General features: G+C 36.5%; 2 protein-coding genes across 7 annotated transcripts in view; one reads left to right on the top strand and one right to left on the bottom strand.

The window, feature by feature from the left end:
* LOC137998139 (tubulin polymerization-promoting protein family member 2-like) overlaps positions 1 to 1,144 on the top strand; it is a 2,393-nt gene extending 1,249 nt beyond the window's left edge. Inside the window, exon 3 of the mRNA XM_068844575.1 lies at positions 158 to 1,144. Within this exon, the coding sequence (XP_068700676.1) occupies positions 158 to 346 (189 nt within the window). The 3' untranslated portion in view covers positions 347 to 1,144. The remainder of the gene's footprint in view (positions 1 to 157) is intronic.
* A 142-nt stretch (positions 1,145 to 1,286) lies between these two features.
* The window catches only part of LOC137998109 (centrosomal protein of 72 kDa-like), a 40,547-nt gene continuing 29,492 nt past the window's right edge, over positions 1,287 to 12,341 (bottom strand). For 4 of the 6 annotated variants that reach the window (XM_068844530.1, XM_068844569.1, XM_068844561.1 and 1 more), the window contains 6 exons: positions 10,908 to 10,978; positions 9,797 to 9,843; positions 7,008 to 7,240; positions 6,207 to 6,321; positions 4,061 to 4,187; positions 1,287 to 2,371 (listed from right to left, as the gene is read on the bottom strand). In XM_068844530.1, the coding sequence (XP_068700631.1) occupies positions 2,230 to 2,371; positions 4,061 to 4,187; positions 6,207 to 6,321; positions 7,008 to 7,240; positions 9,797 to 9,843; positions 10,908 to 10,978 (735 nt within the window). In that variant the 3' untranslated portion in view covers positions 1,287 to 2,229. The other 2 variants (XM_068844541.1, XM_068844552.1) reach the window with 2 other exon arrangements.

Raw genomic sequence — 12,341 nt, 5'->3', positions numbered from 1 at the left:
GTTCAACTTCAAGTGTTTTGTTATCAACTCGTGGAAAATATAGAATAGGATTCTCAGAGTAGGGTGGATAGAATGGTGCAATCTGGAGCAATTTTTTTCAATACCTGGCTGGGCATCAAATAATTGAGGTAGAATTTTCTTGAATTTTTTTTTACAGAAACAAAGCAAGTCAGGAGCTGTTGATCGAATGACTGACACTTCAAAGTACACTGGATCTCATAAGGAACGGTTTGATGATAGTGGCAAAGGCAAAGGCTTGGAGGGTCGAAAAGACTTTGATTCTAAAGCCGCTGAAGGGTATGTTGGTGGCTACAAGGGAAAGGACACTTATGACAAGACACACTAGCTTTGGCATTGAAAAAAATGCACTTGTACATGTAATGTAAGGTGCGACTTTCTGGTAAAACTCTTTATTTCATAGTAGACTTATACATGTGCAGTCCCTCTCAAGGGGATCCAAATTTTTAGGGACCATTTTCTTCTCATGCTATTTTCCTTTCTGCCTCAGTGAGTCTAAAACACAGGTCAAGGGTCACAGGTCAGTGTACATATCACTGTGCTAGAGACAAATAAACGACACCAAAAGTGTCTCCTGGCACCAATCACAAAATGCTGTTTCAGGTCTACGGGAAACTTCTGGCTTATGTGACCCAGCTTTTCTGTATTGTGCTCTACACAATGTACCAATTTAGTGGCAAAAGAGGGCCTTGCCCGTTGTCTAATTTCATTGTTTTCAAACTCTAAAATGTAAGGATATTTGCGGTAAAGGTTCACATACACATAGGCACAGTTTTCAATAACTTTTCAAAGTATCAGATTTGATAGTGAAAGTGTGTGACAGGGTTATTTTCTGTTGACTCAGGCTGATTGAGGCCTAGGTCCCCGATAAATTACTATAAATGACTCCCAGAAATGCTAAACTTATCACGTAGATGAAATACCAACAGATCGGTTATTCAATTCAGTATGCAAAATAAGGTGATGTGACCTCATTACGTGTGATTCAGTGTCTTGTGTTTCTTCAGCCCATGGCTTCCTGAGATACCCAAGTTAAAAAAGAAAAAATAGAAAAAGGAAAAAAGGAAGCCAACAAATCTACAAATTTTCAATGTGAAATGGTAAACAACTAGACAAAACATCTGGCCTCTGGCCTCTGGCCTCAAACAAAAACCCTTGTTGATTGGGTTCATTCCTTGTTTCAGAGCTTGGCAAAGAAAATTTGAAACTGAGTATTGCTATTGCAAAAGAAGACGTGTATCTATATTATGCAGAGTGAATAAAATTGAGGTTAAAAAATCACGTCATTTTAAAGTTACTGGCATTTTGCCCCCAAATATGGCACTTACTGGAGAGCAGTGCTTAATTATTGGAAATGGTGCTTAAAACACTAAAATAATACAATAGCTAGTCAAATAAAACTTCTGTACTCTACACCTACAGTGTGCATGAAGGTAAATAAAAATGATAACCCAACAGTGGTAAATAAACTGAAATGATGTCTTTTTTCTGTCTTGTGGGAAATAAATAACAAATTAACCTTGCTGTGCCATGTAATGTGAGTGAAATTTTTGGCAAAGAAATTAATTTTAATGAAGCTAGAAATACAATAATCTTGCACACAAATGTTGCACGCAAATGTTATTGCTGGTTTACACCTTATGTCATGGTGGCAAAATGATACTGTCAAAAGTTTTAGAAACTCAACTCTGCTATAAGCAAATCGTTGGCGACAGTTCCTATTGTTTTGTACATCAGTAAGGCCATTTCAACAAATGTTTGGAAACAAACTAGTCGTTTTGTAAAACCTTGGGTAATGATAAAAAGCCACTCAACACAAATCGATTATGTGAAATGCAAAGAAGCACAGGCCTGAGATAAAAATTCCTGATTGTGTGAGCTGCATGTCTTTGCATAGATAGCGACTGTATTAATTTTATGAATGATGAAACCGGCTTACACTTGAACTTAGAAAAAATGCAACTGCTCTTGGCAGGAGTCCTTCCACTAATACGTTGGGATGATGTACTTCTGATAAACAAGAGACTCGTTGGAGCTAGGCCTGATTAAACTAGAATAAGGTGATGGTTGTCCTGAAGGAGATGACTATCAAGCCTTCTTTGTGAAAGAAGGAAATTGTATCATAGCAGGTTCAAATGATTTGAATAGAGTGCTAGATTTAAATGAACTATAAAAATTACCACCCAAGAACACTATATTGTTAGGAAAGCACTACTTTGCACTATTAGGAAGCCACTCCATAGTCTTTTTAAGATTATCATAACTCCAGTGCATCTGATTTACTTCATGTTGATGGCGCAGTCGCGTTTCATCCAGCTCCCTTAGCAAATGGTCGTTTGTGGAAACAAGGGATCTGTTGTGAATAAAAGACGGAATAATCAAACCATCGAATAAAAATAATGATTTGGACCATGGTGATTAAAGGGAAGTAAGGTAAGGTAAAATTGTAATGATTCCATTGGTAAACAAAAGCCACTGAGCAGTGAATTTCATATCGAGCATTCCTTGCATAATGATTAAAAACTGTTTAAGAAAACGTTTGGGTAAACAGGCACTACAGCCACCTATCAAAATTAATAATGTGGGTATTCTGGTTTTTCTTAGTGGTTTTTAAAAAACCAAAATAAAATCATTCAAAACTCAAGTTACTGTCTTCTGTGGTGTTAGTCTTTCGTAATGAATTCATTAAATCATAACAGAATTGACAACTGAGTCCTCCAGGAAAGGCTAGATGGTGTAGATTCCCTTTTCATGGAAGTCCCAAAGCTTTTCAAATGCATTTTCCATATAGGGTGTGCATAATCCTGTTTTTTTTTTTCTTTGAAAGGAAAACCTCACAAGTTATAAATCTCTACAATGGGCCTTACTCGCAAGGTGGCCATGTTGAGTCCCAAGGGATTGAAAACGTTTGTTTTGCCCCACCGAAATTCGTTCCCAAATCTTTCAACTCGAGGCTTGGGGTATAAAATCTATTGTCTAAGACCAATATGGCCGCCGCATGAGTAAGGCTCATTATCATGATTATACTGCTCTTGAAAACATGTTGAAAGAGTAGATATTAGTTTCACAAATTGCTTTTTGGGCATGAAACGTTTTTGGGACTTTTGAGAAACAGACCGAAGAAGCTTCTCCCTTTAGCAGACATCTGCTAGATGGAGGGAGACTGGTACAAAACTGGACCGGATCAACTCAGATTGTTCACCTCAGATTGATGTAACAAAAGGACAAGGCTTCGAGAAATCACCCTAGCTCTAATCTTTAAGCTAACCTGGGGCAAACGTCAAATAGTTTTGGTGTGCAAAACCGTTTTTTGCTTGATCCGAACTGGGCAATCGGAGTTGATCCCGTGCAACTTTGGTACTTCCCTGATGGAGAGTGCTCCAATGGCTAGCATATCCTGGCTACCTACACAGTAGCCATATACCCCTCCATGGCAAAGAAGACATATGGCACACCACATTTGACTGAACATAGAGAATTATTAAATTGCACAAGGACTATAGGGGTGGGCAATAAAGCTGCACTTTGCCAACCAAGCCTCAGCTTAAGTCACACACTGTAGTTTGATTTCCAGTGAAAATGCAGGAATGAGATGAAGCAGAAAACTGCAGTTACTGAAAAGAAGTATTCTATGGCAAAGAAGCAAGAGTTAAAGTTGTGTCAACCTTTAAATACATTTAATTGGTTAAAGTGAGAAACCTCTATACGCAATACCAACCGAAAATTCAGGTCCATAGCAAACTATAGGGATAACCTGAACAATCACATTGTGTTGAAGAATTCCAATAATTTTCAGGTTGAATTAGTTAATGTAATCCCAGATTGATGTAAAACTTTTCTGTATGGTGGCTTTTCTTTGAGGGCTTAACTGATGCAAGGCAAGGTCTTGGATCAAAAGACTAAAATCAAGAAATAATCAGCAATCAGGCTTTCATCTGTTTTTTTCTTTTCAAATTGGTTAGACCCTCCTCCTGAGGATTAAAATGACTGCATACGTACACATTCCAGACACATGGAAGAGTACAAGTCATGTATTTATTACCTATGACTTTCTTGCAACATGTTTGTTAGCTCTTGTAACTGTTGTAAGTTAATATTTTGTTGTTGAACGTGTTGGTTGAGGGTCTTGACCTCCTCTTGTAGTGACACATTTCTGTGCTGAAGTTCGCCTGGAACAAAATTTAACAGCCTATGAGTCATTTTCAGACCACTAGGCCTTAGAATTTATTTTGACTTGAAACCTATGAGACTGATTACAATGGGAAAAAAATAGCTCTTGATGTAATAATCTAATAATTATTCATCTAATAGTAATCAAATAACTGTAATAAGCAGTAAATATTTAAGATAATTGATTCAGTTTCAGTTTCAGTTTATTTGTTTGCCATTTTACACATACCACATATTATGCAAAATAAAATGAGGCAAGGAGACACAAAAAAAGCAGTGCTTATAAACATGTGCCTCCCCATGATAAATAACAAATTACTAGAGATTTGTAAAGGCGAACCGAATAACTTAGAACAACAGTACTGAACTTGTTTTTAGCAAAGCCGATACACGAACTGCAAGCGGACAAAAGCGAAAAATAAAAAAATGTATGTAATCACGCTAACAGGACATTGCCGTTAAGGATAAATAAGACAAAAAATGCGAAAGAAAGACTATAAAATTTTGACAATTATATTGCATTAACAATGGTAACCAGCTTTGTTGTCTTGTTTGGTATAATGCCTTATCAAACAAGGGTAACTGGGAGGTAACATCACAATCCTTGCATGATCTTGTTTGCATCATTCATGCTTTCTTCAGACTCTGTTAAAAGCTACACCATTCTCAGACTGAGTTGTTTGACCCCTTTTTGGAGTATATTTTATTTGGCACATTTCCATTTAGAGAAGCACACAAAGATTTTCTTAGAGTGCTACTATAACCAAAATTTTATCTCTTGAATTTTTAGGTTTATCACATAGAATTCCAAAAACGCTGTTTACGGTTTGGAAATATCTGCATTGGTTCCGGAGATATTTAATTTGAAAAATGTGTAAAATATGCAAATAAGAGGACTGATGATGTCATTCACTCAACCTAATATAACATCAAGTTTATAAATTAATAGAGCTATCTTGGTCAATTTGCAGAAGAGACCATTGAGACTTGATAGGCTAACAGCTCTACAGGCAACACACCCACAGCTACATGTATATGGAAATTGGTTCTCAAACGCGCACCGGTGGTTCAGTTGGGTGAGTGCCGGACTGCCATGCGGGAGATTGGGAGTTCGATTCTGGCCGCACCAACACTCGGGGTCTTAAAAATAACTGAGGACAAAGTGCTGTCTTTCTTCTCGGATAAGGACTGTAAATCGTAGGCCCTGTCTCACAAGTATCTTCTGTGGGACGTTAAAGAACCCACACACTAATTGAGAAGAGTAGGGGATGATATTCCCGGTGTTGCGGCTGTCCTTTGTGAGTATATGAGTGGATGGGTATAGCAGGTCCACATCAGCTGAATAGCTGCCAAAACTTCAACCTGCTTAAACAAATAAATAAACAAACAAACAAACAGGGCAACTCACTCTTTTCCACTCCCCTCCAATGTGATTTCAATATTTTGGGTGATCTTAAGCTAGAAAAACATTGAACAAGGCTACAAATTCGACCTAACAAATTCATATGCTTACAGAATCATACAGATAAGGTCCCATTGGCAAATATCAAAATAGAATGCCAAAGGTGGCCAGCAAAGCCTTCAATATCAGGGAAGTCTGGAAACCAGTATGTTGCCATGGTAACAAAACTGGTATGCTCAAAATGTGGAGCATATCTACTAGAATCTTATTGCAAAGAATCAAGCATTTCTGATACAAATTGGTTAAGATATCCTTTTTCATCATAATTATTTCATCAAAATTCGGTTGAGTTTATGATGTCATCACTTGGCTACTTTGCATATTTTAAAAACTTGAATATCTCTTGAACGAAAAGAGATATTTGAAAATAGTAAACAACATTCTTCTTCTTGAATTTCGTCAGAGTAGCACCTAAAATTCTTCCAGGAAACAAAGTGGAGAGCAAACTCTACAGGGTATGCCATTTTGCTCTCTTTCCAAAAAATTGAATGTAACCTTTGTGTGGACCTGGCAACTCATTCAAATGATTTAAAACTCCATAAAGCAGATACTCTACCTATAAGTTTTTCTTGTTCTGTGACTCCCTGAGATGCAACCTCCAAGGATCTTATCTTAGAACGCAAAGAGTTATTTTCTTCTTGGAACTCTACAAGTCTTGATTGCACAGAATTCTGAATATGATTTGGGTAGGAGAAAAGTGTTTGTATACATAAGCCTGAAATTATTCCTTAAGAAATGTTAAAGCTATCTTGGGAAGCAAGATTAAGCAACCAAGATTAAGTAACCAAAATTTGTTACAGATCCACTAGTACACTGTAACAAAAGAAACTACTGGTCAGTTTGATTATTTTTGAAGCAACTCAATATCAAATAATGAACCTGTCTGGGGGAAGGTAAACTCTCTTTCCCTAACCCTGTTTCCCTTTTGATCTACAACTGCTTGTTCAAATTACTAACAGATGAAAGGGATTATGCCTGTTAAGAAGACAAATGAGTATACAGTACCCAGAAAATACTAATCTCTGCACCCTGTTTGATGACACATGCAATGGTTAAAACCAATGTTGACAGGGGAAATCCAGCTTCTTCAAATACAACAGAAAAGCAATCAGCCTATCACAAATTGCCTTTTAAGTAATCAAGAGTAGATAAGTATTGCTGGAATCCGCTAAAAATATGATTAAGGGTCAGAATGAAACTTCAAATATCTTAATGTCTTTCAGGTAGTACAGAAGTAGAGATTTATCATAATTTTGATTTCTTATTCCAATTATTTGAGACAGAAAATAAGGAAATAATTTGAAGTACCATAGCAACCTATGATAACTAAATACATCCCTAGGTATTTTACACAAACCAGTTCATGGGAGGCAGCATCAAGAGAATTCTTTAAAGTTTCATGACTCTTTAACTTTCCCCGAACTTCTTCTAGTTCACTCTGTTGCTGTGACATTTGATCACGCATTCTTGATATTTCAGCAGTTCTTTCTGTTAGTTCTTCTTGAAGCTTGCCATTCTCAAAAGATGACGTGACCAGAAGACCATCCATATTGTGGGGAAGGTGTGAGGAAAGCAGTTTCTGTGCAAGACCTTAAATTTAAAAACTTCTTTCACTTTGGGGCACTTTTAAACACCTACATGTAACAAGCTTTATAAGAGTTAAGTGGGATAACTTACATGTGCATGTACAGTACAGTGTAGGTATCAGGTCTACTCTTAAAACAGAGACAAATAATAATTATTTATAATTGTGACGACCATGCAAGCACAATTCAATGCTTTCATGTCAAGGAGAGATGTTCAATACTCATTAATTTATTCAGGGACAGCCTTGTTCCCAGTTGTCCTCATGTAAATCAAACATAACATCACCAATAGGGCAGATCGAGAAGATTCTTCCGAGATCACCTGGCCTCTATACTCATAATTTGCCTCTATCGGGCCCCACGTCGTGCACTTCTTGTAATTAAACACAAGCTTAAAGGGCTGGAAATGAGGCCGATTCAGGCACACACAAAATAACACAAAAGGCACAAAGACGTAACTGGCAGGGACACCACAACAGTTTGCGCCAACAGTTCACTCCGGGCCCATGGATGAATAAATAAACTGAAAATTAACACTACAGTCAAACCTCTATCAAGCAGTCACCCTCTATTAAGCGGTCACCTATCAGTTTCCTGAAATGTGCTTCCAATATTTACTGTAAATTTGACCTCGATTAAACGGCCACCATTTGGATTTCCCAATGACTAATTTTATTGTAAATCACCTCTATTTAACGGTCACCTTGTTACAAGATAACGATCCAAAAAAGGCATATTTTTGGACAGGAAGATAAGGGCCATTGGCAAAACCCAGATCGGATTGGACCGGACCGGACCGGACCGGACCAGATCGGATCAGATCGACAAAACTCGGACCGGATCAATAACAAAATTCCCACCCAAAGTAGACACATGAAATCCTTGGGTCACCAGTTAAGGTTACTTCCCACCTTTGCAGGAGTCCATGGGGGAAAAGTTTGTATGCACGCTAGTTTCAATGGAATACTAACAAACTATACATCAGAAGAAAGCTTAGTAAATGTAGTTTACGGTAAAAAAAAAATTGTTCAAGCGAGTTTTCGTTTTGGTAAGTGTCAGGATTGGAGCCGGTAAGATGTGAAACCCCCAAGGGTTCTTCTATTGACTTTATCAGGTATCGGATGCCACAGCACAAGCAAAATAACTGGACAATGTTATTCACAAGGCATCAATCAACAAACGTTTGTTAGGAAATTCCGATATTTAATATTTTCCCATGGCATCCATTTACACAACACGTCTCACATATTTTTGGCTACTCGAACTCCAACCTTAGATGCAGATATCTAGACAACCAATCAGAATGTCGAAAACGCTTTTCGTTGATTGATGACTTGTGAATAACACTGTGAAGGCATTTTGCTTGCGCTGCGGCATCCGATACCCGATAAATTCAATAGAAGAACCCTCAGTGGTTTCACGTCTTACTGGCTCCTGATAGTAAAAGGAAAACTCGGTTAAACCATGGTTTTTATTGGAAACTACATTTATTAAGACTAAAAACAAAATAAGCATGCAAAGCAGGCTGTACGGCTGTAAGGATATATAGTGTTTGTTTGGCCAGACTTCTTTAACTCCCTGAAGAAGTCAGGCCGTGCCTGACAAAAGATTGGTCAAACAAAAACTATATATCCTCACAGCCGTACAACCAGCCTTGAATAATTATCTTGTTTTCAGTCTAAATATTATTTGCTGGTCAGATCTCCCAAGATCCAGCACTTGTACTTTTTTCAGCTGGCCCTTGCATAAAAAACTGTCTACAGTTATTAAGCTTTCTTCTGATGTATACCGGTAGTTTGTTAGGATTTTATTGAAACTAACACTCTGGTAAGGTCCAGTCCGGTCCGGTCCAGTCCGATCCAGATTTTGCCAACAGCCAAAGATAAGCGAAGTGAGTCCAGTTTCTTTTGCAGCACATCAAACATAACCTATGCATTGTCTGTGTAAAAATAAACATCTCTGTGCTCTGTAGTGGGTCAACCGGCACACATGTCGAATTCCTCTTTTATCAGTTTCCATTGCAGCCATGTGAACCACAAGAAAAACTGTCACCTTCAAAGTGATAGTTGCATGCAAATACTGTTATCATATTTTGCGTTACTGTTGTTGTCAACAATACAATGTAAATTAGTTGATCAGTATTAATTTTGTCTAAAACCTCTGGTATGAATGCACATAAAACAGATATGAAAGCTTTGAGATTTTCCTGTGGCTTTTCAGGATCTTCAAGAAACTGGCCCCTGGTCAATTTCTGCCACATTGCGGGTTTGATTTTAGGAAACCTCTATTAAGCAGTCATCTGGTGATTTCCCGAGGGTGACCGCTTAATAGAGGTTTGACTGTAGCCTGTTTTCTGGGTAAAAAATAAAAAGGAATCCCTTTTCAAGATTGAGCATCATTAACAATACACGTAGAAGTCCTGCTTGGCAAAAGGAGAGAGTAAGACTTACGTAAAACTTGAAACCTTGTAACCTACAGCTGTAACTTCTGCATCACATAAACCCCAAACAGCTTAAATAAATTATGGGATACACAAACACCTGGGTTCATTTAAACTTACTTTGAAACTTAGAATGATGATGAAGCGATTTTGATCCATTCCAATATCTGCAAACAACAGAATTTAAAAATTTATAAGATACTGTGAGACCATTAAAGACGATTATTGAAAACACTAAACAAAACAGAAAATAGAAGTTAGTCGTTCATTGGAGTGCAGCTGAGTGGTTAGAAAATGGGGTATTCTTTCCCACATAATTTGCTGTCATAAGGATAAAAAGAAGCAAGGCTATTATTTTAATGCAGTTATACAATGTACTTCAGGTTCTGTGACAAAGATACTGCAATAATCTCATAGACTTATGTTACTTATAGTTACTGTATTATATTATAAGTTCAAATTAATCGTCTCTTCTTCGGTCAAAGGACACCCATGACAAAACAAGGGGCTATGTACCGTAAGCCTACACTTTGTCAGCCTGATCTCCACATCATGGGTCACATACAGTACTTCTGTGTTTTAAGGACTTGAAGATAATGCTCTGAGATTACCCCATTGACTCATGGAGTGAGACTTTACAGCTTTTGCTCTGTCTAACGCAAGACAATTTTACTGATCAATTGGCGGCATTCTAGTGCGTTTGAGGTGTCAATGAGTTAAGATCAAGGTACATAAGAGAGCTGTAATAATGTTAATCCTTATCCTGAAATTATGATGATATTTACAAAATTAATATTGAAATACCTCACCAACAAAATTGACTACTGGTAAGTAAAGGGGTAAAAGTTAAGACAGTTTACTCTTTAAAGCCTCTAAATAAAATTGAAACATGGTTTGGTGAATTTGTTAACTACCTCAATTAATTACAAAACAAATTCAAGTGTTTTCAAGGTACATACAAATTGCTACTATTATTATATGACGTTATTGTGTGCAAAGTAAAGAAGCAAACTAGTAAACAGAATGATGTAAACAGCCATGACTCTGGATTTCATTCGGAACATCCCCACATTGTCTTTTATGTAGTCATTTGTGACAAGCAAGAAATTAGGACACCTCTGAAGAATTACTGAAACTTTGTGATTAACAAAGCTAGAATTCGACTTCTTAGCTCCGCCCTTTTTGTTGATACAATGTAGCTCTTCAACTGCAAAATTCATCAGAATCTTACTTGTCTACTAAGTCAAGAAGTTTATTCAAAAGGTCTTCCTGATCAACACTTTGACCTGATTCAGCACAAATCTGCAAGAAAGCAAAGGTGAATTTACTAGCAAAAGCAATTAACAACTCCAAGCTATCATGGACCACTGGAGTGCGTGCCCGACAGACGTTTTCAATGGAATAAACAATGATACATTGATGAGGTTCACATGGCACCATTCTACCACAAAGACAAGTTAGAATGCTTTCAATTGTTGTAATGTTTTTTCAATCAAATTTATGAGACATTCTGGTCAACTGGTACTGGATAGACCCAAAAAGGAAATAGGCAGACTTTCTCTTCGACACAGAGGAACTATGATCTGGAACTCAATTCCTAGTAGCGTTAAAGAGTATGATAATGTCATATTGTTTAAAAATCGTCTAAAGCAACTCTCCAAATTTATTAACAATTTCACTTTTGAAAAGGAAAGTTCATTGATCACAAATAAATCACCCCATTTTTATTATTATTGACATTAATAAGAATTATTTTATTACTATTAGTATATTGTACATATTTGGTCTTTTTTACTTTATTAATTGTAAATATGTATGTTAGTAATACAGGTCCACATCAGCCAATGGCTGCCAGTTTTTTTAACCTGCAAGACCAAATAAAGTATGTATGTATGTATGTATGTATGTATGTATGTATGTATGTATGTATGTATGTATGTATGTATGTATGTATGTATGTATGTATGTATGTATGTATGTATGTATGTATGTATGTATGTATGTATGTATGTATGTATGTATGTATGTATGTATGTATGTATGTATGTATGTATGTATGTATGTATGTATGTATGTATGTATGTATGTATGTATGTATGTATGTATGTATGTATGTATGTATGTATGTATGTATGTATGTATGTATGTATGTATGTATGTATGTATGTATGTATGTATGTATGTATGTATGTATGTATGTATGTATGTATGTATGTATGTATGTATGTATGTATGTATGTATGTATGTATGTATGTATGTATGTATGTATGTATGTATGTATGTATGTATGTATGTATGTATGTATGTATGTATGTATGTATGTATGTATGTATGTATGTATGTATGTATGTATGTATGTATGTATGTATGTATGTATGTATGTATGTAAGGAGATACTTGGTTAAACTTGCCTGAGGCAAAAGCATTCTGGGCTTGGCAGTAATCAAACAAAAATTAAATTATACACCTTTGTAAACCTTCTACCTGTTTGCATTAAACACAGATTTTTTAAAGTGCCACTACGATGAAAAATTCAGCTCTCATTTTTCTTCACATTTCAAAAGTACTTGCGTTGATTGCCCAATACACAGAATTATTTTGTAGTAATTTCAAGAGAAAGACTATTTATTTGAACTCCACTTTTTAAATTTAATTGGTCCGTCA

Source organism: Montipora foliosa, chromosome 1 (assembly GCF_036669935.1).
Source record: "Montipora foliosa isolate CH-2021 chromosome 1, ASM3666993v2, whole genome shotgun sequence".
In the NCBI taxonomy this organism is placed as follows: domain Eukaryota; kingdom Metazoa; phylum Cnidaria; class Anthozoa; order Scleractinia; family Acroporidae; genus Montipora; species Montipora foliosa.
This window is presented reverse-complemented; position numbering and strand designations above follow the sequence as displayed.